Below are 26,493 nucleotides of genomic sequence, written 5' to 3' on the forward strand. Positions count from 1 at the left end.
GATACCCCAGGAGCAACAGTGTCCCTAATTTGCTGGGAAGTGGCGGTGCGGTCCCCTACGGCACTGCGTAGGATCCTACGGTCGTGCGTCGCTGCGGTCCGGTCCCAGGTCGACGGGCACGTGCACCTTCCGCCGACCACTGGTGACAACATCGATGTACTGTGGAGACCTCACGCCCCACGTGTTGAGCAATTCGGCGGTACGTCCACCCGGCCTCCCGCATGCCCACTATACGCCCTCGCTCAAAGTCCGTCAACTGCACATACGGTTCACGTCCACGCTGTCGCGGCATGCTACCAGTGTTAAAGACTGCGATGGAGCTCCGTATGCCACGGCAAACTGGCTGACACTGACGGCGGCGGTGCACAAATGCTGCGCAGCTAGCGCCATTCGACGGCCAACACCGCGGTTCCTGGTGTGTCCGCTGTGCCGTGCGTGTGATCATTGCTTGTACAGCCCTCTCGCAGTGTCCGGAGCAAGTATGGTGGGTCTGACACACCGGTGTTCTTTTTTCCATTTCCAGGAGTGTAAGTGCAGAAGTCCATGTGGGTCATATGACTAATGTACCCATTAGGAAATTTGGCATTAATAGGATATGGCAACAGACAACCAATGTGAGTGCCATTGGTAACAGCGTGACATCACCTGTAACGCGCTCCTGGGCTTGTGAGCCTATTGGTTGGACCCTAGACGACTGGAAAACTGAACTGGTTATGTAAATCCCGATTTTAGCTCATAAGAGTTGATGGTAGGGTTCAAGTGTGGCACAGACCCCAAGAAGCCATGGTCCCAAGTTGTCAACAAGGCACTGTGCGAGCTGGTGGTGGCTCCACAGTTATGTGGTCTGTGTTTACACGGAATGGCCTGTGTCTTCTGGTCCAAACTTAACCGATCATTGACTGGAAATTGTTATGTTTGGCCACTTGGAGACCATTTGCAGCCATTCGTGGACTTCACGTTCCCAAACAATGGTGGAATTTTATGGAGTTCACATTTGGTTCGAAGGACATTCTAAACAACTTGAGTGAATAATTTGGTCACCCACTGAACATTTATGAGATATAATGTAGAGGTCAGTGTGTGCAGAAAATCCTGCAGTGGGAATACTTTCACAATTATGGATGGCTTTAAAGGCAGCACGGATCAGTATTTCTGCAGGGGACTTGCAATGACTTGTCGAGTCCCTGCCGAGTCGAGTTGCCGCACTAAAATGACGTGTGACTAGAGCCTCCCGTCGGGTAGGCCGCTCGCCTGGTGCGAGTCTTTCGATTTGACCCCACGTCGGCGACTCGGGCGTCGACGAGGGTGAAATAGTGACGATTAGACGACACGACACCCAGTCCCTGAACGGAGAAAATCTCCGACCCAGCTGGGAATTGGACCCGTGTCCTCAGGACTGACATTCTGTCGCACTGACCACTTGGCTTCTGGGGCGCAGACAGTTTCTGCACTGTGCCAGGCAAAAGGAAGTCCGACACAATATTGGAAGGTACTCCACGATTTTTTCACCTCAGTTTAGGTCGTGGTGTGTTGAAGTTTCATTGTTAACCCTTTGCTCCGTATTGTCACACTGAATAAGCTCAGGCCTGCACACAGACAATTCAGTTAACAGGTTTGCAAAGCAGGCTACTGTCGCAACATCTCAGACAATTTATCTGTATTGTATTGAATTGTGTGATAACCGGGGGCCTAGGTATGACGGAGACGCTAGGTCCCTGCCGCAGTGGTCCGGAACCCGACGACGACTACCGCAGTCCACTTCACCCCTCCGCCGCCCCACGCCGAACCCAGGCTTATTGTGCAGTTCGGCCCCCAGTGGACCCCCAAGGGTACGTCTCACACCAGACGAGTGTAACCCCTATGTTTGCGTGGTAGAGTAACGACGGTGTACGCGTACGTGGAGAACTTGTTTGCGCAGCAATCACCGACATAGTGTAGCTGAGGTGGAATAAGGGGAACCAGCCCGGACTCACCGCCTAAAAACGATCCACAGACTGGCCGGCTCACCGGACATCGACACAAGTCTGCCGGGCGGATTCGTGCCGGGGACCAGGCGCTTCTTCCCACTCCAGAAAGCCGTGCGTTAGACCGCACGGCCAATTTATCTGAGTCAGAAAACTGCATGCCGTATTGACATTTCCAGCATTACAAATGGTGCTGACATTGAGCAGCTGCAATGTGAGCTAAAATTTGGAGAGATACTCTGTGTCTGTTTTTGTATATCTTTTAGTGTTTGGACAGTTATCTTCGAAAACCCTGGAGATATTTCCGAGTAACCCTGTAGGTGCTACCCATTCCCACAATGAGCGACATTTTTTCATATTTTTGCATGTGACTAGGCTTTAATTAAGGGGGGTAGGACGTCAAACAGGCCGACTTTGAGCAGCAGGGGCACCACAGGATATCTTAATGTCCACTGTCTATACTTTTACAAATAAATTCGTAAAACTTTGTCAGCATGACCAGGAAGGATTCAGAATTCACACTCATAGCAGTGGAAGTTCAAAAACATAATAAAGTAATTTTTTTACATGTGAAATTTCATCATTTTTTTCACTTACTAATGGCAGCATTTGTTGCTATAGGTACACTTTTCTTCACAGTAAGAGAGATGGTTCGATGAATTTTGTACAGCGTACAAACCATACTTAAAGGTTTATGAAACTCTAGAATTTTCCAAATCTATTAAAAACTGTGGTAAAAATTCAGGTAATTAACTACAAAATTTGTGTTTTTTTCTAAACACGAAGTTTAAAATCCAACAGATCATTCGTTTTTTCATAAATTAAATAAATTCTAGAGTTTCATACACCTGTAAGTATGGTATGTATGCTCTGCAAAATTCATCGAAGAATCTCTCTAACTTATGAAGAAAAGTGTACCTATAGCAACAAATACAGTCATTAGTAAGTGAAAAAATGATGAAATTTCACACGTAACAAAAAATTTTTTTGTCATGTTTTTGAACTTCCACTGCAATTAGTGTGAATCCTGAATCATTCCTGGTGATGCTGACAAAGTTTGATGAATTTATTTGTAAAAGTATAGACACTGGTAATTAAAATGTCCTGTGATGCCTCTCCTGCTCCAAGTCGGCCCGTTTGACGTCAAACCCCCCTTAAGATAACTCCAAAAAATATACATAGTGGAAGTGTTAAAAAGTGCCGGATTTATCGGCACACGGAGAGACGTACCGATGCCGCCCAGGGAGTTGTCGCCCTCCCTGCGCCCCTCGCTCCTCAGGTCGAGCAGCGTCTGCAGGAAGTCCTTCCGCGCCACGCCGGACTGCTCGCGCTCGTCCATCGAGTGACGCACTACCTGAAATACACACACAACATACGTGTAAGGGAACCACAACAGCCACAGCTACTCGGTCCTCAAATGAGTCTGTAGACACACGGTCCAGTCACACGAATGTCATCGTAGCCTACATTACATGTCAACATGCAACAACCAAAGACAGCAGACAGCAGCACTAGCAGTGAAGGGTATATAAAGCGGGTCAGGGCAATGTGGAAAACAGAGAAGTCCTCGTAATGTGTAAACAGAGCAATTTAAAATTTATCTGAAGTTCAAATGGGCACGATCACTGGTTTCCAGGCCACGGGTGGAAGTATTTTAAAACAACTAAGTTTCTAAGCTGTACGGGTGCTGCTATGGTTGAAGTACACCACACGTGGCAAAACGGCAACAAGGAAACTGTGGTGCACCATCTACATCTACATTTATACTCTGCAAGCCACCCAACGGTGTGTGGCGGGGGGCACTTTACGTGCCACCGTGGGCCCTAGATGACAGGTGTGAGCCGGTCGGAGAGGCCGAGCGGTTCTGGGCGCTACAGTCTGGCACCGCTACGGTCGCAGGTTCGAATCCTGCCTCAGGCACGGATGTGTGTGATGTCCTTAGGTCAGTTAGGTTTAAGTAGTTCTAAGTTCTAGGGGACTGATGACCTCAGACGTTAAGTCTCATATTGCTCATAGCCATTTGAACCATTTTTGACAGGAGTGAGTGAAAGCTTTGAAGATGTGTACCAGGGAATAGACATGCAATTATTGAGGAACTGACTGCCCAGATGAACCAAGGAGCTACGAACAGTGTGTGCTCAATGACTGTTCACTGAATGCTGCTCTGTACGGGCCTCCACAGCAGCCACCTTGACCACACACCCACGCTGACTGCTATTCATTGGCAACGAAGGCTGGATTATACACTCCTGGAAATTGAAATAAGAACACCGTGAATTCATTGTCCCAGGAAGGGGAAACTTTATTGACACATCACATGATCACACTGACAGAACCACAGGCACATAGACACAGGCAACAGAGCATGCACAATGTCGGCAGTAGTACAGTGTATATCCACCTTTCGCAGCAATGCAGGCTGCTATTCTCCCATGGAGACGATCGTAGAGATGCTGGATGTAGTCCTGTGGAACGGCTTGCCATGCCATTTCCACCTGGCGCCTCAGTTGGACCAGCGTTCGTGCTGGACGTGCAGACCGCGTGAGACGACGCTTCATCCAGTCCCAAACATGCTCAATGGGCGACAGATCCGGAGATCTTGCTGGCCAGGGTAGTTGACTTACACCTTCTAGAGCACGTTGGGTGGCACGGGATACATGCGGACGTGCATTGTCCTGTTGGAACAGCAAGTTCCCTTGCCGGTCTAGGAATGGTAGAACAATGGGTTCGATGACGGTTTGGATGTACCGTGCACTATTCAGTGTCCCCTCGACGATCACCAGTGGTGTACGGCCAGTGTAGGAGATCGCTCCCCACACCATGATGCCGGGTGTTGGCCCTGTGTGCCTCGGTCGTATGCAGTCCTGATTGTGGCGCTCACCTGCACGGCGCCAAACACGCATACGACCATCATTGGCACCGAGGCAGAAGCGACTCTCATCGCTGAAGACGACACGTCTCCATTCGTCCCTCCATTCACGCCTGTCGCGACACCACTGGAGGCGGGCTGCACGATGTTGGGGCGTGAGCGGAAGACGGCCCAATGGTGTGCGGGACCGTAGCCCATCTTCATGGAGACGGTTGCGAATGGTCCTCGCCGATACCCCAGGAGCAACAGTGTCCCTAATTTGCTGGGAAGTGGCGGTGCGGTCCCCTACGGCACTGCGTAGGATCCTACGGTCTCTGCGTGCATCCGTGCGTCGCTGCGGTCCGGTCCCAGGTCGACGGGCACGTGCACCTTCCGCCGACCACTGGCGACAACATCGATGTACTGTGGAGACCTCACGCCCCACGTGTTGAGCAATTCGGCGGTACGTCCACCCGGCCTCTCGCATGCCCACTGTACGCCCTCGCTCAAAGTCCGTCAACTGCACATACGGTTCACGTCCACGCTGTCGCGGCATGCTACCAGTGTTAAAGACTGCGATGGAGCTCCGTATGCCACGGCAAACTGGCTGACACTGACGGCGGCGGTGCACAAATGCTGCGCAGCTAGCGCCATTCGACGGCCAACACCGCGGTTCCTGGTGTGTCCGCTGTGCCGTGCGTGTGATCATTGCTTGTAGAGCCCTCTCGCAGTGTCCGGAGCAAGTATGGTGGGTCTGACACACCGGTGTCAATGTGTTCTTTTTTCCATTTCCAGGAGTGTACAAGCCAGTACCGACACTCCCCTGCGGCACATCTGAAATCTCTCCTCCTTCGGAAGACTTCTCTCCATTGAGAATGACATGCTGCGTTCTGTTATCTAGGAACTCTTCAATCCAATCACAATTCGTCTGATATTCCATTTGCTCTTACTTTGTTCATTAAACAACTGTGGGGAACTGTATCGAACGCCTTTCGGACGTCAAGAAACACGGCATTTACCTGGGAACCCGTGTCTATGGCCCTCTGAGTCTCGTGGATGAATAGCACGAGCTGGGTTTCACATGATCGTCTTTTTTGAAACCCGTGCTGATTCCTACAGAGTAGGTTTCTAGTCTCCAGAAAAGTCATTACACTCAAACATAATACGTGTTCCAAAATACTACAAATGATCGACGTTAGAGATATAGGTCTATAGTTCTGCACATCTGTTCGATGTGCCTTCTTGAAAACGGGGATGACCTGCGCCCTTTCCCAATCCTTCGGAACGCTACGCTCTTCTAGAGACCTACGGTACACCACTGCAAGATGGGGGGGGCAAGTTCCTTCGCATACTCTGTGTAAAATCGAACTGGTATCCCATCAGGTCCAGCGGCCTTTCCTCTTTTGAGCGATTTTAATTGTTTGTCTATCCCCATGTCATCTATTTCGATATCTACCATTTTGTCATCTGTGCGAGAGTCTAAAGAAGGAACTACAGTGCAGTCTTCCTCTGTGAAACAGCTTTGGAAAAAGACATTTAGTATTTCGGCCTTTAGTCTGTCATCCTCTGTTTCAGTACCATTTTGGTCACAGAGTGTCTAGACATTTTGTTTTGCTCCACCTACCGCTCTGACATAAGACCAAAATTTCTTAGGATTTTCTGCCAAGTCAGTACATAGAACTTTATATTTGAATTCAGTGAACGCCTCTCGCATAGCCCTCCTCACACTACATTTCGCTTCGCGTAATTTTTGTTTGTCTGCAAGGCTTTGGCTATGTTTATGTTTGCTGTGAAGTGCAAGTGATTTAGAGTGACGAATCATGCTATACCCTGTGGCAATCCAGTGGAAGAGTTTGGGTTTAGTGAATGCCCAGACAACATTACCTGCCATCACGTGTAGTGCCAACAGTCAAGCGTTGAGGAGCCGGTGTTAAGGTATAGCGATGTTTTTCATGGTTAGAGTGTGGGCCCTTATTGTGCTGAAGAAAATGGTAAACATGGAAGGATGTGAAAACATTTTACAGAACTCTGTTCAGAGATGATAGCTGTTTTCATCAGCAAGACATTGCACTCTGAATGTCCGCCTGCTTAGCTGGGTGGTACTGTGGCTTGCCTCCTGTGCAGGTGGACCCGGGTTTGATTCCCGGCCGGGTCAGAGGTTTTCTCCGTTCGTGGACTGGGTGTTGTGTTGTCCTCATCATCGTTTCATCCTCATCACTGGTGCACAAGTCATCCAATGTGGTGACGACTAAAATAAGACTTGCACTCGGCAGCAGAACTTCCCCAGGCACTGCGACATACGTTCATTTCCATTCTGCACTCTGAATAAAGCAGCAAATGGTTTGGGGGAATGGCTTTCTTGCATCAGACCGGCCTCCCAAGAGTCCTGATCTGAACCCAATGGAACATCTTTGGGATGAGTTGGAACGTCAACTTCGCCCCAAACCAGGTCCGGATATAGGGGGCGGGAAATTGGGATATGTGCTCTCGGTGGCAATTTCAGGGGGTGCCAAATTCATACTCTTGAAGAAAAGAAACCTTTTTTCACAAAGTGACTAGCATCCCGCGCATGTTAGTCTAACGATTATACATATTATTTTGAAATGCATCCCTGTTGGTTTTTGAACATTTTTTAATACATTCTAAGGTGATTTTTGAACGAACCATAAGCTGATTTTTGAACGCATGCATAGTGTATGTGATGTCTCTGACAAGGGAATTCCTGTCACATCTACACTACTGGCCATTAAAATTGCTACACCACGAAGATGGCGTGCTACAGACGCGAAATTTTACTGACAGGAAGAAGATGCTATGATATGCAAATGGCTAACTTTTCAGAGCATTCACACTAGGTTGGCACCGGTGGCAACACCTACAATGTGCTGACATGAAGAAAGTTTCCAACCGATTTCTCGTACACAAACAGCAGTTGACCGGCGTTGCCTGGTGAAACATTGTTGTGATGCCTCGTCTAAGGAGGAGAAATGCGTACCATCATGTTTCCGACTTTGATAAACGTCGGATTGTAGCCTACCACAATTGCGTTTTATCATATCGCGACATAACTGCTCGTGTTGGTCGAGATCCAATGACTGTTAGCAGAATACGAGATCGGTGGGTTCAGGAGGGTAATACGGAACGCCGTGCTGGATCCCAACGGCCTCGTATCACTAGCAGTCGAGATGACAGGCGTCTTATCCGCACGGCTGTAACGGATCGTGCAGCCACGTCTCGATCCCTGAGTCAACAGATGGGGACGTTTGCAAGACAACAACCACCTGCACGAACAGTTCGACGAAGTTTGCAGCAGCACGGACTATCAGCTCGGAGACCGTGGCTGCGGTTACCCTTGACGCTGCATCACAGACAGGAGCGCCTGCGATGGTGTACTCGTCGACGAACCTGGGTGCACGAATGGCAAAACGTCAATTTTTTGGATGAATCCAGGTTCTGTTTACAGCATCACGGTGGTCGCATCCGTGTTTGGCGACATCGCGGTGAACGCACATTGGAAGCGTGTATTCACCATCGCCATACTGGCGTATCACCCGGTGTGATGGTATGGGGTGCCATTGGTTACACGTCTCGGTCACCTCTTGTTCGCATTGACGGCACTTTGAACAGTGGACATTACATTTCAGATGTGTTACGACCCATGGCTCTACCCTTCATTCGATCCTTGCAAAACCCTACATTTCAGCAGGATAACGCACGACCGCATGTTGCAGGTCCCGTACGGGCTTTTCTGGATACAGAAAATGTTCGACTGCTGCCCTGGCCAGCACATTCTCCAGATCTCTTACCAATTGAAAACGTTTAGTCAATGGTGGCCGAGCAACTGGCTCGTCACAATACGCCAGTCACTACTCTCGATGAACTGTGTTATCGTGTTGAAGCTATATGGGCAGCTGTACCTGTACACGGCATCCAAGCTCTGTTTGACTCAATTCCCAGGGGTATCAAGGCCGTTATTACGGCCAGAAGTGGTTGTTCTGGGTACTGATTTCTCAGGATCAATGCACCCAAATTGCGTGAAAATGTAATCACATGTCAGGTCTAGTATAATATATTTGTCCAATGAGTAGCCGTTTATCATCTGCATTTCTTCTTGGTGTAGCAATTTTAATTGCCAGTAGTGTAGAAATAAAAGCCTTTCCTGGAGACAAAAGGGAATGGGATTATATGAGATGTGCCGAATAAACCCGAATGGGTGAATTCCAATCGCTGTTTGCTTATGTGGTTGATTGGGTGTGCGAATGTAAGTGTTGTTATAATTATTAGGAAAATTCATAGATTCAGATTACCAGAGTGGAAATAAACGATGAATAGGAACAACAGGTAACAAAGATTACATATTATCTTCTGGGTGCATCCAAGAAAATGGAAGTTTGACAGAAAATTTTTGCCAGACCGCTAAACTACTAAGATCCAGTCGTACAGTCTCCAGTCAGCAACCGCTATGTTCTATGCTCAGAATAGAGCAGAAAACATGTTGAACGATCGCGTAGTAACGCCTAACTGGAGAATAAATGCGGGATTACTGTACCTGTGATTCTGGAAGGGCTAGTGAATTTAACCAGAGGATAAGTTTTGATAGTTGCAAGAATAGTTACAGAATTAGTGTATAAGATTGTTTGTTAGGACGAGGAAGCAGAAATGGGGACATCACACAAATTATACGGAAGAATATGACCTTTAGAAACTTACATAAAAATTTTGTACTACTACTTTTCAATCTTGAGCTTGACAAACTGAAGCATATAACTGAAATGTCAAACTATTTCCTAACATATAACTTTTTGCTTGTCGTAAGCCTAATAAGCATTTGATATTGGTACTTCATGCATTATATTCTGTCGCGTTATTTATATAAATGAGGTACATAAAAATGACCGTTTGTGCCAAAACAGTCTTGCTTATTTGGCGTGTGTTACAATTTCTGCCATATTAGAAAGGCATATTTCGTTTTATCTACCAGACAGTGACAAAACAGACGTAATCAAATCGAGAAATCACACCAACCCTGGTGCTATTTGTATTAACAACTTTTTTCAGTATTAGGCAACGACATTTTCATTTTTCATATAGCAAAATGTTTGACGAACTTTGATGAGGTAACAGATTCTCTTCCAGAAAGGAAACTATGCCATGTAAAGCTGTAGGAAGATTAGAGAGAAAAAAATGCTAGGACCTAAGGACTGAAGAAACGTGTACTGTCTTGCTTCTCTCTTGTCTTTACTGGTTTTACGTTTCCTATATTTAATTTCATGTCACACAAAAGAGGAAGTTCTTAGCTAGTAGGCAACAAGGAGTGCAAATTTTCTGAAGAGCTTTTATCCTCCGGGTCACAAATAATCCCACCCAGTATTAACTGTGAGTTCCTTTAAAAAAAAAAAAAAAAAAAAAAAAAAAAAAAAAAAAAAAAAAAAAGAGAGAGAGAGAGAGAGAGAGAGAGAGAGAGAGAGAGAGAGAGAGAGGTAGGTTGTCAAACCGGCCTACTTGGACCAGAAGAAGCACCACAGGGCATTTTAACTTCCACTGTTCTGAATGAAGGTTTGATGGCTTCAATTACAAAATAAATTTCACAGAGCGAAATACAGTAATGTGCGGTACAAGACTGCTGTGTGAAGAGGCATGGCACTGCACTTTGGCACACTTAAGACCAAATAAAAGAAAGCAGGTGCTGACAGATGTGAAAATTACCGAACTGCAAAATACTAACACAAATTCTTTACAGACGAATGGAAAAACTAATAGAAGCCGACCTCGGGGAAGATCAGTTTGGATTCCGCAGAAATGTTGGAACACGTGAGGCAATACTGACCCTACGACTTATCTTAGAAAATAGATTAAGGAAAGGCAAACCAACATTTCTAGCATTTGTAGACTTAGAGAAAGCTATTGAAAATATTGACTGGAATACTCTCAAATACTGAGGGTGGCAGGGGTAAAATACAGGGAGCGAAAGGCTATTTACAATTTGTACAGAAACCAGATGGCAGTTATAAGAGTCGAGGGACATCAAAGGGAAGCAGTGGTTGGGAAGGGAGTGAGACAGGGTTGTAGCCTCTCCCCGATGTTATTCAATCTGTATATTGAGCAAGCAGTAAAGGAAAAAAAAGGAAAATTCGGAGTAAGAATAAAAATCCACGGAGAAGAAAGAAAAACTTTGAGGTTCGTCGATGACACTGTCATTCTGTCAGAGTCAGTAAAGGACCTGGAAGAGCAGTTGAACGAAATGGACAGTGTCTTGAAAGGAGGATATAAGATGAACATCAACAATAGCAAAACGAGGATAATGGAATGTAATCGAATTAAGTCGGTTGACGCTGAGGGAATTTGTTTCGGGAATGAGACACTTAAAGTATTAAATACGTTTAGTTATTTGGGGCGCAAAATAACTGATGATCCTTTCTGAAAGTATTTGTATGTAGTGTAGCCATATATGGAAGTGAAACGTGGATGATAAATAGTTTAGATAAGAAGAGAATAGAAGCTTTCAAAATGTGGTGCTACAGAAGAATGCTGAAGATTAGATGGGTAGATCACATAACTAATGAGGAGGTATTGAATAGAATTGGGGAGAAGAGGAGTTTGTGGCACAACTTGACTAGAAGAAGGGATCAGTTGGTAGGACATGTTCTGAGGCATCGAGGGATCACCAATTTAGTATTGGAGGGCAACGTGGAGGGTAAAAATCGTATAGGGAGACCAAGAGATGAATACAGTAAACAGATTCACAAGGATGTAGGTTGCAGTAGGTACTGGGAGACGAAGAAGCTTGCACAGGATAGAGTAGCATGGAGAGGTGCATCAAACCAGTCTCTGGACTGAGTACCACAACAACAACACGACCAAGTAACATGTCTTAAATATCCTCTAACATATATGTTTGATATATCAACCTCTTCAGAAAGATGTACGCTACAAATTGAACATATTTTTGAAAAATCGATTTTATTTTTAATTTCTGATGTCCTCTCTCAAACTCTCGGGGGAGGGAGCACCGCTATCAAGTTTTTGGTTCGGTTCAGAGAAATCGTAGATTCGGGGCTGCTTTGACCCCAACTCGCATCATGACTACCTTTTTTAGTTTTGGCTCTTGAGGGAGAATATGCTGCCATTCGTCTACAAACACTCAGAGATCACTGTGACACTGTTCCCGGCAGAGTTGAAACTGTCACAAAGGCGAAGGTTTGCCGCACCCCACATTGATGCTCACTAATAAGTGACTGGACACTTTTTAACAGACAGTGCGCATCAAAAGAGCAGTGGATGCAGAACACAGCACTGTGGCACCTATCACTTTACATGAACAGAGTCAGATTCAAACCTCTTCCTATCTGTAGACACTGGAGGACAACCAATGGTTTTCTACTCTCCAGATCTCAAGCTTTTACTCTACTTATGTAAAAGTACTGCATGGTCCACAAAATCAAATGCTCTCATTCAATCAAAGAAAATACAGTGTTCCCAAACTATCAACTCCTGCTGCAGCCTCACACAAAGAAAATAAATAAATAGCAAATTCAGTGGATACTCCCTTCCTGAAGAAAAATGGTGACAAATTATATGCTCTGTTTTATGCCACTACTCTGACATTGAATGCTTTCCCAGTGAGGCCGGCACGTACCTCACAGAAGAAGTCCGCCACATCCTGAGGCACAGAGCGCACCTTAAGGCGCCGGTAGAACCACTCGGGGAGCAGCAGCCTTGCAAACCTCCTGCAAATGGACAGAAATACAAAATAAAAACACTACCTGAAATCGGTGTAATCTCTCTCTCTCTCTCTCTCTCACACATACACACACACACACACACACACACACACACACACACACACAAACACATATATATATATATATATATATATATATATATATATACACACGAACGATACCAGTACAGTTTTTGGTGGTAAAAGCGATGTCATTGACTGGAGGGTTGATTGGACTCACCTGTTTCATCTGAAGTGTATTATAGGTCAATTGAAGTCTACGATACCATTTTCTTTTGTTGTTCAGGAGTTGATGGGAATCGCATGCTCCATTTGAGATGATGTAAACTGAAGTGTTCAATACCACATTCTCTTGTATGTTTGGGTGTTTCGCGGTATCGCCTGCTTCATCTGAGCTGGAGTCAACTGAAGAGTCCGATGCCCCCTCCCCTCTTTTTTAGTCCGACATGTCGATGTCGTCATGGCTAAAAGCAGACGGGACTGCGCATGTCACTATCTCTGCCGCGTTAACGCTTGAAACCAACATCTAAGTCACGTGACTCGGGGCAGAAGGCCGAGTTTCTGACATTACGCCCAGTGTGAAGTGGAACTGACAGTTACAGTTTCTCTCGTTCATAGCTGAAATCAAGCTCTGATTTTGACAGTTCAACGAACTGTAGTACTACTCTTATACATGCAGTAGTGCAGTTAACCTAGTTTCTCCGAAATTCCAGATAATAAAGCAATGTTTATCGTTTCTACATGTGGCTAAGTTGAAATGTATTGATAGTTCTTTTAACAAGCGACAGAATTACTGTCCTTTAGTGAACACTTTTTTTTTCACTTTGAATTCTTTTAGTTCATCGCTTCCACAGGAGTGGAAGACAAAATAATAATTTCGAATGCAGCATTCGTTTTCTACAGATTCCACAACAATATGTGTGAAATGATTTAGTAACCTTTTGTGAGAAAAGAAATTCGTTTATGTGCGTAATATCAGATATTTACGTAAAATAAGCATATATATTTTCTGACTTTTGCTTAATCCAGTACAGATACCGAAACGATATCAAGACAGAGAGCGTAATATATTACAAAACGTTGATTATACTGGTGTAGTGAGCTATATATTAATGATATCTCGTCTCAAAGTCTTAGTCATTCACCAAGTTTTACATGCAAGAACCAACATCCATCCTAACTTTCAACTTATGGAAATACCTCTGCAAGTATTTTACAGTAATTCATTTACACAACTGAGATTTTTGTCACTTTACCAAATCTGTAGGACACAAAACAAGACTTATCTGAGCATACGTGAAGGTCTTCACTTCTGCATTTAGTAAAAAGCACATTTGATCCGCAACAAAAGTGTCATTAATTGCGCACTATAAATGAGTAATGATCTGAGACACGTGACTCATATGTTGGTATCAGTCAAATGACGTCATGGTCAGCCTGCGTTATCTATGGTCTATGATCGCGACACTCCGTTTGGTTTTTGTTGCTCCCCAGCGATTGCAGCGCCCGAAGTGGCCAGCAAGTGACACTTATGAATATGATTTGGGATGACTGCGAATACGAACGTTTATGCTGATTTGTAACATAGTTTTTACAACAAGGAGTGTATGTAGTTCCATAAAAATCTAATAAAAAAATTACACCAAATTTGTGATTATTTAGTTTCCTATGAACCTTTGGAGATATGAAACGGTGCATTACATGACAGTCTATCTGCGATTCTCTTGTGACGTAAGACATGTACGGAATAGTGTCGTTTTCCTTCAATAACAAAAACTTGTTAGTAAACACCAGGAGACCTGAGCTTTTGCAGAAAGACGTCGTATATCTATCCAACAAAGCAGAGTTTTGTTCACTACATTTTCAGCCAAATCAGTGAATGCGGAAAGTACTAAACCTTTATGGAATGTAAGACCTACATTATTTCACGCACCAAATAAGCCACACATTTGTAGCTTACAGGAAAACCACACAGACGTGATAATAAATCGTCAAAAGCAAAATCCACTATTGTTGCTAAAAATGAGCCTCAGACGGCAAGAATCTTCAACGCATTCGCTTTTGAAGCAAAAGTAATTAAATTTATAAATATATTCATGTATCAGAAAGTCGAAGTATAAGAAAGAGCAAATCATCTGACTCCATACAAAAGTTTTAAGTGTCAAGAAAGGTGCCTATAAAGACGACAACGTACGACAGCATTAGCGCATGAAATGTGTTTATATTCTCTTGCATTCGGCGAAATAAGCTGTAGGTATAGACATGTTCGAAAGTATTTCTTCATGAATTAGTTATGGCTCATGTCACTAAATCAGTGTGATTCGTCTGTTTTTACATATACACTCCTGGAAATTGAAATAAGAACACCGTGAATTCATTGTCCCAGGAAGGGGAAACTTTATTGACAGATTCCTGGGGTCAGATACATCACATGATCACACTGACAGAACCACAGGCACATAGACACAGGCAACAGAGCATGCACAATGTCGGCACTAGTACAGTGTATATCCACCTTTCGCAGCAATGCAGGCTGCTATTCTCCCATGGAGACGATCGTAGAGATGCTGGATGTAGTCCTGTGGAACGGCTTGCCATGCCATTTCCACCTGGCGCCTCAGTTGGACCAGCGTTCGTGCTGGACGTGCAGACCGCGTGAGACGTCGCTTCATCCAGTCCCAAACATGCTCAATGGGGGACAGATCCGGAGATCTTGCTGGCCAGGGTAGTTGACTTACACCTTCTAGAGCACGTTGGGTGGCACGGGATACATGCGGACGTGCATTGTCCTGTTGGAACAGCAAGTTCCCTTGCCGGTCTAGGAATGGTAGAACGATGGGTTCGATGACGGTTTGGATGTACCGTGCACTATTCAGTGTCCCCTCGACCATCACCAGTGGTGTACGGCCAGTGTAGGAGATCGCTCCCCACACCATGATGCCGGGTGTTGGCCCTGTGTGCCTTGGTCGTATGCAGTCCTGATTGTGGCGCTCACCTGCACGGCGCCAAATACGCATACGACCATCATTGGCACCAAGGCAGAAGCGACTCTCATCGCTGAAGACGACACGTCTCCATTCGTCCCTCCATTCACGCCTGTCGCGACACCACTGGAGGCGGGCTGCACGATGTTGGGGCGTGAGCGGAAGACGGCCTAACGGTGTGCGGGACCGTAGCCCAGCTTCACGGAGACGGTTGCGAATGGTCCTCGCCAATACCCCAGGAGCAACAGTGTCCCCTACGGCACTGCGTAGGATCCTACGGTCTTGGCGTGCATTCGTGCGTCGCTGCGGTCCGGTCCCAGGTCGACGGGCACGTGCACCTTCCGCCGACTACTGGCGACAACATCGATGTACTGTGGAGACCTCACGCCCCACGTGTTGAGCAATTCGGCGGTACGTCCACCCGGCCTCCCGCATGCCCACTATACGCCCTCGCTCAAAGTCCGTCAACTGCACATACGGTTCACGTCCACGCTGTCGCGGCATGCTACCAGTGTTAAAGACTGCGATGGAGCTCCGTATGCCACGGCAAACTGGCTGACACTGACGGCGGCGGTGCACAAATGCTGCGCAGCTAGCGCCATTCGACGGCCAACACCGCGGTTCCTGGTGTGTCCGCTGTGCCGTGCGTGTGATCATTGCTTGTACAGCCCTCTCGCAGTGTCCGGAGCAAGTATGGTGGGTCTGACACACCGGTGTCAATGTGTTCTTTTTTCCATTTCCAGGAGTGTATTTCGCGATAATCCGTGCCTCTTGGTAACTTTTTAATGCATGGAACGCAAAAATATAACAATTATTCCGTTAATTAAGTCGAAATGTTCATCTAGTTACTCACCGAATTTAAAAAATTTGTCAAAATCTACAAAGTAAAACGTATAATTTTACGCCAAAGGTTTAACACAGTAAGACAAGGCTTACAGTCAAAATCAGTGTACGTTGTCTGTACAAAAAATTCCGGAACATTCACAATTTCGCGGAAGTGGCGTGTTGGAGCGAAATGCGGCTGGCATCCCTGCAAAGTTTCATTGTTGCAAGTCTCTTAGTTATTGTTCAGTGCTGCATTGAGTATAACGCTGTGCCGCACAGTTTGCGAATTTCGAAGTGGCAGACTTAGAGGAGCAACGCGTCTGCATTAAATTTTGTGCGAAACTCGAGAAAACCTTTACAGACACACACCAATTCATGCAGGAAGCCCACGGTGTCGAGTAGTTGAGCTGTACTCGGTGTTACGAACGGTTCACGCAGCTTAAAAATGGCCGGGTGGAAGTTAAAGACGACCCTCGTTCAAGACGTCCTTCGCTGTCTACCGACGACGCTCATGTCAGGAATGTCAACGAAATTGTGCATGCCAATAGAAGAAAGAAAATTATTACAAAATAGCTGAGAAAACTGGACTTCATGTGAATGAAGAAAAGACAGAATATCTAGTCATAAGTAAAAAACTCCAAAAGAATACACCACTGACCGTAAATGGTCTCACTTTCAAGGCAGTTGACCACTTCAAGTACTTAGGGAGTCTTTTTAGCAGAGACAATAGGGCAGAAATAGAAATAGACGCCCGTCTAGCAGCAGCTAATAGAACTTTTTACAGCTGTATCAAAATTTTAAGGATGAGATCACTTAGTACTGAATTCAAAATCCGTTTTTATCAGTCAACTATTGTACCAGTAGCATTATATGGATGTGAAGGTATTACATTCAGGAAAAAAGATGAAGAAAAACTGTTGATACTTGAAAGAAAAATACTAAGAAAAATATTTGGACCAATCTTCGATGAAAATGTCATGGAGTGGAGGATAAGGAAAAATGAAGAACTACGGGAGCTGTACAAACATAGTACCATTGTGGAAATGTTAAAGAAGAGAAGACTGAACTGGGCTGGTCATGTAGCAAGGATGCCGGAGAACAGACTACCCAAAATAGCATCCACTAAGAAATTAGAAGGAAAGAGAAGAAGAGGAAGACCTCGAATTAGGTGGATGGAGAATATCCGGGAAGATGCAGCTAGGATGGGCATCAACTCTGATTGGACAACAATTTCCCTGGATAGAAATAATTGGAAGAGGCTCGTAGAGCAGGTGTATGGTCGATAAGGCCTTAGCCACGTGTAAAGTAAAGTAAATAGAAGAAAGAATGTTCGAGAGATTGCACTACGGGCCATTAAACTTGCTACACCAAGAAGAAATGCAGATGATAAACCGGTACTCATTGGACAAATATATTACACTAGAACTGACATGTGATTACATTTTCACGCAATTTGGGTGCATAGATCCTGAAAAATCAGTACCCAGAACAACCACCTCTGGCCGTAATAACGGCTTTGATACGCCTGGGAACTGTGTCAAGCAGAGCTTGGATGGCGTGTACAGGTACAGCTGCCCGTGCAGCTTCAACACGATACCACAGATCGTGAAGAGTAGTGACTGGCGTATTGTGACGAGCCAGTTGCTCGGCCACCATTCACCAGACGTTTTCAGTTGGTGACAGATCTGGAGAATGTGCTGGCCAGGGCAGCAGTCGAACATCTTCTGTATCCAGAAAGGCCCGTACAGGACCTGCAACATGCGGTCGTGAATTATCCTGCTGAAATGTACGGTTTAGCAGCGATCCAATGAAGGGTATAGCCACGGGTCGTAACACATCTGAAATGTAACGTCCACTGTTCAAAGTGCCATCAATGTGAACAAGAGGTGACCGAGACGTGTAACCAATGGCACCCCATACCGTCACGCCGGGTGATACGCCAGTATTGCGTGATGAATACACGCTTCCAATGCGCGTTTACCATGATGTCGCCAAACACGGATGCGACCAACACGATGCTGTGTACAAAACCTGGATTCATCCGAAAAAATGACGTTTTGCCATTCGTGCACCCAGGTTCGTCGTTGACTACACCATAGCAGGCACTCCTGTCTGTGATGCAGCATCAAGGCTAACCGCAGCCACGGTCTCCGAGCCGATAGTCCGTGCTGATGTAAACGTCGTCGAACTATTCGTGCAGATGGTTGTCGTCTTGCAAACGTCCCCATATGTTGACTCAGGGATCGAGACGTGGCTGCACGATCCGTTACAGCCATGCGGATAAGATGCCTGTCATCTCAACTGCTAGTGATACGAGGGCGTTGGGATCCAGCACGGCGTTCCGTATTACCCTGCTGAACTTACCGATTCCATATTCTGCTAACAGTCATTGGATCTCGACCAATGCGAGCAGCAGCTTCGCGATACGATATACCGCAATCGCGATAGGCTACAATCCGACCTTTATCAAAGTCGGAAACGTGATGGTATGCATTTCTCACACGAGGCATCAAAACAATGTTTCACCAGGCAACGCCGGTCAACTGCTGTTTGTGTATGAGAAATCGTCTGGAAACTTTGCTCATGTCAGCACGTTGTAGGTGTCGTCCATGGCGCCAACCTTGTGTGAATGCTCTGAAAAGCTAATCATTTGCATATCACAGCATCTTGTTCCTGTCGGTTAAATTTCACGTCTGTAGCACGTCGTCTTCGTGGTGTAGCAACTGTAATGGCCAGTAGTGTAACGTTTCGGTTGGATCACGTCACGAAATCCTGACACAGCATTTTGGAATGCAGCGTGTTGCCGTCAAGTTCGTCCCACGGCTGATGAGTCAAGACCGGAAAGACCATCGCCTAGCAATCTGTGAAAAGTTTTTTTATCGCGCAAATGAGAAAGAGACATTCCTTAAGAGAATCATAACTGGTGAAGAGACGTAGGTCTAGGGTTATGAGACTGAAGTTCAGTCTTCACAATTGGTCAGTAAAGATTCTACAAGACCAAACAAAGCTCGTCAGGTCAGGTCAAATGTCAAAGCCATGCTGATAGTATTCTTTGACTTTGAAGGATCAGTTCATCATAAATTCGTACCACAGGGACAAACTGTTAATCGATGGTACTATCGGGACGTCTGCGAGAAAATGTGAGAAGCAAACGGCCTGAAATGTGGCCGAGGTATATGCACTGTAAGATCACGTTTTTATGCACGGCGTTTCGGAACATACTGGTAACACATGCTGTGACATGCATACCGATTTGTAAATTAATCAGAAGTTTGAATCTGTGTTAAACATGGGAGTTAGAATGCTTCAAAATCGGGTATTTACTGGTTATATTATATTTTTGCTTATATTGAGCGACATGTATGCAGAAACGAACATATATATTGAAACTTCCTGGCAGATTAAAACTGTATGCCAGGCCGAGACTCGAACTCGGGACCTTTGCCTTTCGCGGGCAAGTGCTCTACCAACTGAGCTACCCAAGCACGACTCACGCCCCGTGCTCACAGCTTTACTTCTGTCTCGGGCCGGCACGCAGTTTTAATCTACCAGGAAGTTTCATATAAGCGCACACTCCGTTGCAGAGTGAAAATCTCATTCTGGAGACATATATATTGTCACTGAAACTTTTTCTCCTTGCTTTTTGTGGTGTACAAATCCACTGTATGTGATTTCTGTAAGTGATGGAGTATCCTAAGATCTGCTTCTATACTTGCGAATTGGTTCCAGCGTTTTTTATGTGTTTTGTAATGCCTGGTTTTGAGAACTGGTTAGGTGTGTAACAGGGCTATAGAAGCCGATCAAAACACACACACACACACACACACACACACACACACACACACAACCGCCACATAAAATACCGACCTAGTTATTTGCACCTGATAATGAGAATAATTCCCGAAAACCGTCGTGCTGTGCATGAAAAATCGTGACTTTGGCAGCGTTTTGTTATTTAAATCATAAATGAAGATGCTGAGTTGCGCCGTTCTCATGGCACTGATGCAACCCCGCAATGGCGTCAAGTGTAGCGGGTTGCCGATGAACCTGGTGTCAGGCGTCAAGAGTTCGGAGAGATGGATGCCCAAGCCTGGTTTACACGAGGGCACTGAGTACTGATGGGGAAAACCGACCTGTTGAAACTGATAATGGTATTTTAGCTCCGTTTAACCGGTATTTTCGGTTGTAACAGGTGTTATTTATTTGGTTCAAAAATGGTTCAAATGGCTCTGAGCACTATGGGACTCAACTGCTGTGGTCATAAGTCCCCTAGAACTTAGAACTACTTAAACCTAACTAACCTAAGGACATCACACACATCCATGCCCGAGGCAGGATTCGAACCTGCGACCGTAGCGGTCGTGCGGTTCCAGACTGTAGCGCCTTTAACTGCTCGGCCACTTCGGCCGACTGTTATTTTATTTTATTTTATTTTATTTTTTTTTTTTTTTTACAAATAACAGAGTACAAAAACCGAAATATCAATTGTCCATAGCAACTGTGCTACAACTCTTCAGGCTTTCCCGGCGATCTAATGACATCTTGGGTTGTCGGGTGTTCTGCCGGATATCAGCGTCGTACTTGCACGATATTTCGGTCACGTAGCTCGTGACCATCAGGTGCGACCTGAGACTGCTCCTCGAGTGGACCCGGTCCAGTATTTATGCCTATGGCCTTCCCCCTCCACCAACGGCTGCAGGCGCTTCCTCTGTGGTCCGCGCCCATTCCCTGCGACCTGCTGGGGCTTTGCTGCTCCGTTTTCTGTCCGCTGCGGTTCTAGGTGTTCCCTCTGCGGTCCGCGCCCACCAAACCCGCTCCTGGGGATTTCATCTACGGTCTGGGGTACCGAGCGTTCCCCCTGCGGTCCGCGCCCGCTCACCACGACCTGTTGGAGCGTTGCCGCTCCGTTTTTCGTCCGCTGCGGCTCTGGATGATGGAAAACAGAGCAGCAACGCCCCAGCAGGTCGCAGGGAATGGGCGCGGACCACAGACGAAGCGCCTGCAGCCGTTGGTGGAGGGGGAAGGTCATAGGCATAAATACTGGACCAGGTCCACTCGAGAAGCTATAAGTCCCTCCAAATCCTTGAGCGTCATGCACTCCGCCTCGCCTTCCGTATACGCCTCCCGTCCCCCACGCGGATCCTCTATGATCTCATTCCTTTCCCCCGTCTGCTCCTATTCCTCGAACATATCCGCATCCTCTACACCTCCCGCCGTCTTGAACCCCCTCACCCCCTAGTTGCTCCTCTCCTCTCCCATCCCCGCCCCCTGCCACGTCTTCACCGTTGTGTCCCCCCTACCCTCCATCTCTACACCCTACGTCTCCTTTCCCAAGGTGGCTTCCATCAGCTCCCCCTCCCGGATGATGCCCTCTCTCCCTCCATTTATCCCTCCTATCAACTCTGATCCTCAACCCCCCCTCCTTTCCTCCGTCCTTTCCCTGGGCTCCCTCTTCCTCCCCCCTTCCATCCTGTGTTTTCTCCCCGCCTATCATCTCCTTTCTGTCCCCCCCCCCCCCCCGAGTCCTTTTGTACTTCCCTCCTCTGCCTTCCCCAATCCCTGGCCCGTCTGCTCAGCACCCCCCCCCCCAACCCTCTTATGGATCCTCCTCTTCCATTGGCTCCTTTCCACCCTCCCCCTTCACTTTTCCTCTCCTTCCCCCCCCCCTTTTTCCCGTCATCTGACCAGTTTCCCCCCACCTGCTGTCGGGTGTGGTATGTCGTATTTTTGCCAACTTTTAGCGCAGTGTTTAAGTGAGTGTTCGGTGTTGTGCGTCCTTCCACAGTGTTGCGAACGGAAATCATGCTGTCGCTGGGTGTGCTTTTTATATCTCTTGCGAACAGAACCCAGACTGTCGCCGTGTTTTTTTTTAATTGTCTGTCTATTGTTTTTCTGCTTCCTGTGTGTTTTATTAGCTTCATCCACCCTGTGTTTTATGTTTTACGCTCCAGAATTTTCTGCCATTTTTACCTTTAAGTCACCGATTTTATCGCCGTTATTATTTTTTATTATCTTCATCTTTTTAAAACAAATTCTGTAGGCTGAAGAGCGGCGTAATCAGCTGCTGCCAGCCCGCCCCCTTTAGGGGGAATCGAAACCCAATAAAGGAAAAAAAAACTCGAGGAGCAGTCTCAGGTCGCACCTGATGAAGGTCACGAGCTACGTGACCGAAATATGGTGCAAGTACGACGCTGATATCCGGCAGAACACCCGACAACCCAAGATGTCAACTGTGCTACAATTTCTCGTTTTTAAATAAACCTTTCTTGAAAGCAAAGTAATTTTATACGTAAAATTTGGGTTATTCTGAAATATTGTGTTATTGCAGAAAATGTAAGAAGCGACCATTGCTTTCTTTAATAACAATGCCGACAGAAGCAAGCAGTAAAGAATCGGCATAAAAATTAGTACAGTACTGGTGAGACAATAATGCTGCTGTTGCCATGTGTCGTGGCTAAGGTACGCACTTACGTGCCGTGTGCAAGGTTTCCCCCCGCCTGGTCTATACGGTAGTTTCTTGTTGTCGTCACCGGGCACCCGTTGTATTGCAGAATGACACCAACCCTAGACTGGAAATATTTTGACGAAGTGACGTAGCAATGAAGTACAACACTCCATTTGCTTTAAAAGATTAAAGATTTGTCTGAAGAGGAAGGAAATCATGGTAAGACTAATAAATTAAAAACTTAACAAAAGTCCATTCACAGTTGACAATAAAAATAGACAGTAGCTGATCTGCTGTCGGTGTCTATATACCGGGTGATCAAAAAGTCAGTATAAATTTGAAAACTGAATAAATCACAAAATAATATAGATAGAGAGGTACAAATTGACACACATGCTTGGAATGACATGGGGTTTTATTAGAGCCAAAAAATATAAACGTTACAAAAAAAAAATGTTCGACAGATGGCGCTTCATCTAATTATAATAGCAATAATTAGCATAACAAAGTAAGACAAAGCAAAGATGATGTTCTTTACAGGAAATGCTCAATAGATCCACCATCATTCCTCAACAGTAGCTGTAGTCGAGGAATAATGTTGTGAACAGATCTGTAAAGCATGTCCGGAGTTATGGTGAGGCATTGGCGTCGGATGCTGTCTTTCGGCATCCCTAGAGATGTCGGTCGATCACGATACACTTGCGACTTCAGGTTACCCCAAAGCCAATAATCGCACGGACTGAGGTCTGGGGACCTGCGTCTAGCAATATGGTTTTTTTTGTTCTAATAAAACCTCATGTCATTCCAAGCATGTGTGTCAATTTTTACCTCTCTATCTACATTATTCCGTGGTTTATTAAGTTTTCAAATTTATACTGACTTTTTGATCACCCGGTAATATGCCTTTACCTATTTGGAGCCCTCGAAGACGGACAAATTAACACGAAAAATAGAGTTCTCGAACCTGAGTTTTCACTCTAACATTAACTATTCATAATGGCCAAAGATCGATATGATCCTGGTGACAACATGATTTTTGAGCAGAGTTTCAAGAATCAATAAGAGAATACTGGAGATCTGTACTTTTCAACCACTTACTATCACTTTTCAAGAATAACAACGAACGGTGGACGGAGGAAGTTTTCTTTTATTTGCCTATTAAATATTTTGATTCCATGTACCTCTAAACTTAGAGACTAATTATTTCAATCTTTGTTCGACTTCTGCGTTTATTAGAGGAAATAATAGGAACAAGAAACCAAAAATCAGTTATTTCAGAAACCAGCTATTTTGAGCGGTTTAACAGACAACTTAAACAGACATGAAAAAAAAGCGACATAACGTAAAACTGGCTGTTTCAGCGCTAACTGCCGTCGCCAACGCTGACAAGGGGAAGGCCTCAGACACGGCCAACGGATTCGGCTCAGATTTGGCAGGTCGCTTGTGTACAACCTAAAACGAAGGAATCTAAGTTATTTTGGGTCAACACCCCCGCGTTTTTGAGAAAATCACCCCTAAAGGTTGTGAAGAGCAATCGACTCAAAATTGGAGGGATCGATAGATAATTGTAAATAGAGCATTTTTCATCATCGGGTATGGGGTCCGCAAACGCAAACTTTTCCAGAAATCGAGGGAAGAAACTTATACGGCTGCCGCTCCTGTACCCACGTGGTAAACGCTATTCGGCGATAGCGCTGATAGCGCACCGGCCAAGGTAACTGGCTGGGACTCGAAGAACCCGGGTTCGAATCTCGAAAGATAGTACACAACAAACAATAACTAGTAACTACAGCATAAACAGACGAGCTAATTACAACAAACTACATACAGTACTCGTCATACACTCCTGGAAATTGAAATAAGAACACCGTGAATTCATTGTCCCAGGAAGGGGAAACTTTATTGACACATTCCTGGGGTCAGATACATCACATGATCACACTGACAGAACCACAGGCACATAGACACAGGCAACAGAGGATGCACAATGTCGGCACTAGTACAGTGTATATCCACCTTTCGCAGCAATGCAGGCTGCTATTCTCCCATGGAGACGATCGTAGAGATGCTGGATGTAGTCCTGTGGAACGGCTTGCCATGCCATTTCCACCTGGCGCCTCAGTTGGACCAGCGTTCGTGCTGGACGTGCAGACCGCGTGAGACGACGCTTCATCCAGTCCCAAACATGCTCAATGGGGGACAGATCCGGAGATCTTGCTGGCCAGGGTAGTTGACTTACACCTTCTAGAGCACGTTGGGTGGCACGGGATACATGCGGACGTGCATTGTCCTGTTGGAACAGCAAGTTCCCTTGCCGGTCTAGAAATGGTAGAACGATGGGTTCGATGACGGTTTGGATGTACCGTGCACTATTCAGTGTTCCCTCGACAGTCACCAGTGGTGTACGGCCAGTGTAGGAGATCGCTCCCCACACCGTGATGCCGGGTGTTGGCCCTGTGTGCCTCGGTCGTATGCAGTCCTGATTGTGGCGCTCACCTGCACGGCGCCAAACACGCATACGACCATCATTGGCACCAAGGCAGAAGCGACTCTCATCGCTGAAGACGACACGTCTCCATTCGTCCCTCCATTCACGCCTTCGCGACACCACTGGAGGCGGGCTGCACGATGTTGGGGCGTGAGCGGAAGACGGCCTAACGGTGTGCGGGACCGTAGCCCAGCTTCATGGAGACGGTTGCGAATGGTCCTCGCCGATACCCCAGGAGCAACAGTGTCCCTAATTTGCTGGGAAGTGGCGGTGCGGTCCCCTACGGCACTGCGTAGGATCCTACGGTCTTGGCGTGCATCCGTGCGTCGCTGCGGTCCGGTCCCAGGTCGACGGGCACGTGCACCTTCCGCCGACCACTGGCGACAACATCGATGTACTGTGGAGACCTCACGCCCCACGTGTTGAGCAATTCGGCGGTACGTCCACCCGGCCTCCCGCATGCCCACTATACGCCCTCGCTCAAAGTCCGTCAACTGCACATACGGTTCACGTCCACGCTGTCGCGGCATGCTACCAGTGTTAAAGACTGCGATGGAGCTCCGTATGCCACGGCAAACTGGCTGACACTGACGGCGGCGGTGCACAAATGCTGCGCAGCTAGCGCCATTCGACGGCCAACACCGCGGTTCCTGGTGTGTCCGCTGTGCCGTGCGTGTGATCATTGCTTGTACAGCCCTCTCGCAGTGTCCGGAGCAAGTATGGTGGGTCTGACACACCCGTGTCAATGTGTTCTTTTTTCCATTTCCAGGAGTGTATGTTACTTACGGAAGGGCACTGTATTCATTCACAAAACGTATTTCATTCGGTGCATTAACGATGGAAAAATCACTACATGTATCCGCGAGGTTCGCGGCAGCCTAATGACGGAAAACAACTCTTTCCGATTGACTTCTATAAGGCTCGTGCTGGACACCTTCACTCTTCACAATTATGATATGACGAAGAGGCAACCGTGACAACTTAACTCTCCGCGCGTACATTCTGTCCCGTGCCTCGCTGTAAACAAGCGTCGCGCGGTTGGCAATCTGTGATCCCTCGTGAGGAATTCGCAGCACTCTTACTCAGAGTTGTTTTCATGTGACAAGGCTTAAAAGTTTAATACTTTACTAACTCACGGCGTTTGGGAAATTAGTTTTCCTACCTTATTATTATCATTCCTTATTGATTTACTTGCCTT

At 46.3% G+C, this 26,493-nt stretch overlaps 1 protein-coding gene and 1 non-coding gene across 2 annotated transcripts in view; both read right to left on the reverse strand.

The window, feature by feature from the left end:
• The window catches only part of LOC126108218 (probable cytochrome P450 6a13), a 46,815-nt gene that overhangs the window by 14,851 nt on the left and 5,471 nt on the right, over positions 1-26,493 (reverse strand). Inside the window, exons 3-4 of the mRNA XM_049913451.1 lie at positions 12,449-12,539; positions 3,195-3,318 (exon numbers count right to left, since the gene is read on the reverse strand). Of these exons, the coding sequence (XP_049769408.1) occupies positions 3,195-3,318; positions 12,449-12,539 (215 nt within the window). The remainder of the gene's footprint in view (positions 1-3,194; positions 3,319-12,448; positions 12,540-26,493) is intronic.
• Positions 19,774-19,848, reverse strand: Trnas-cga (transfer RNA serine (anticodon CGA)). Its single transcript has one exon. It is a non-coding gene; the product is annotated as a tRNA-Ser (tRNA).

The sequence above is a fragment of the Schistocerca cancellata genome, chromosome 11 (genome assembly GCF_023864275.1).
Source record: "Schistocerca cancellata isolate TAMUIC-IGC-003103 chromosome 11, iqSchCanc2.1, whole genome shotgun sequence".
NCBI lineage: Eukaryota > Metazoa > Arthropoda > Insecta > Orthoptera > Acrididae > Schistocerca > Schistocerca cancellata.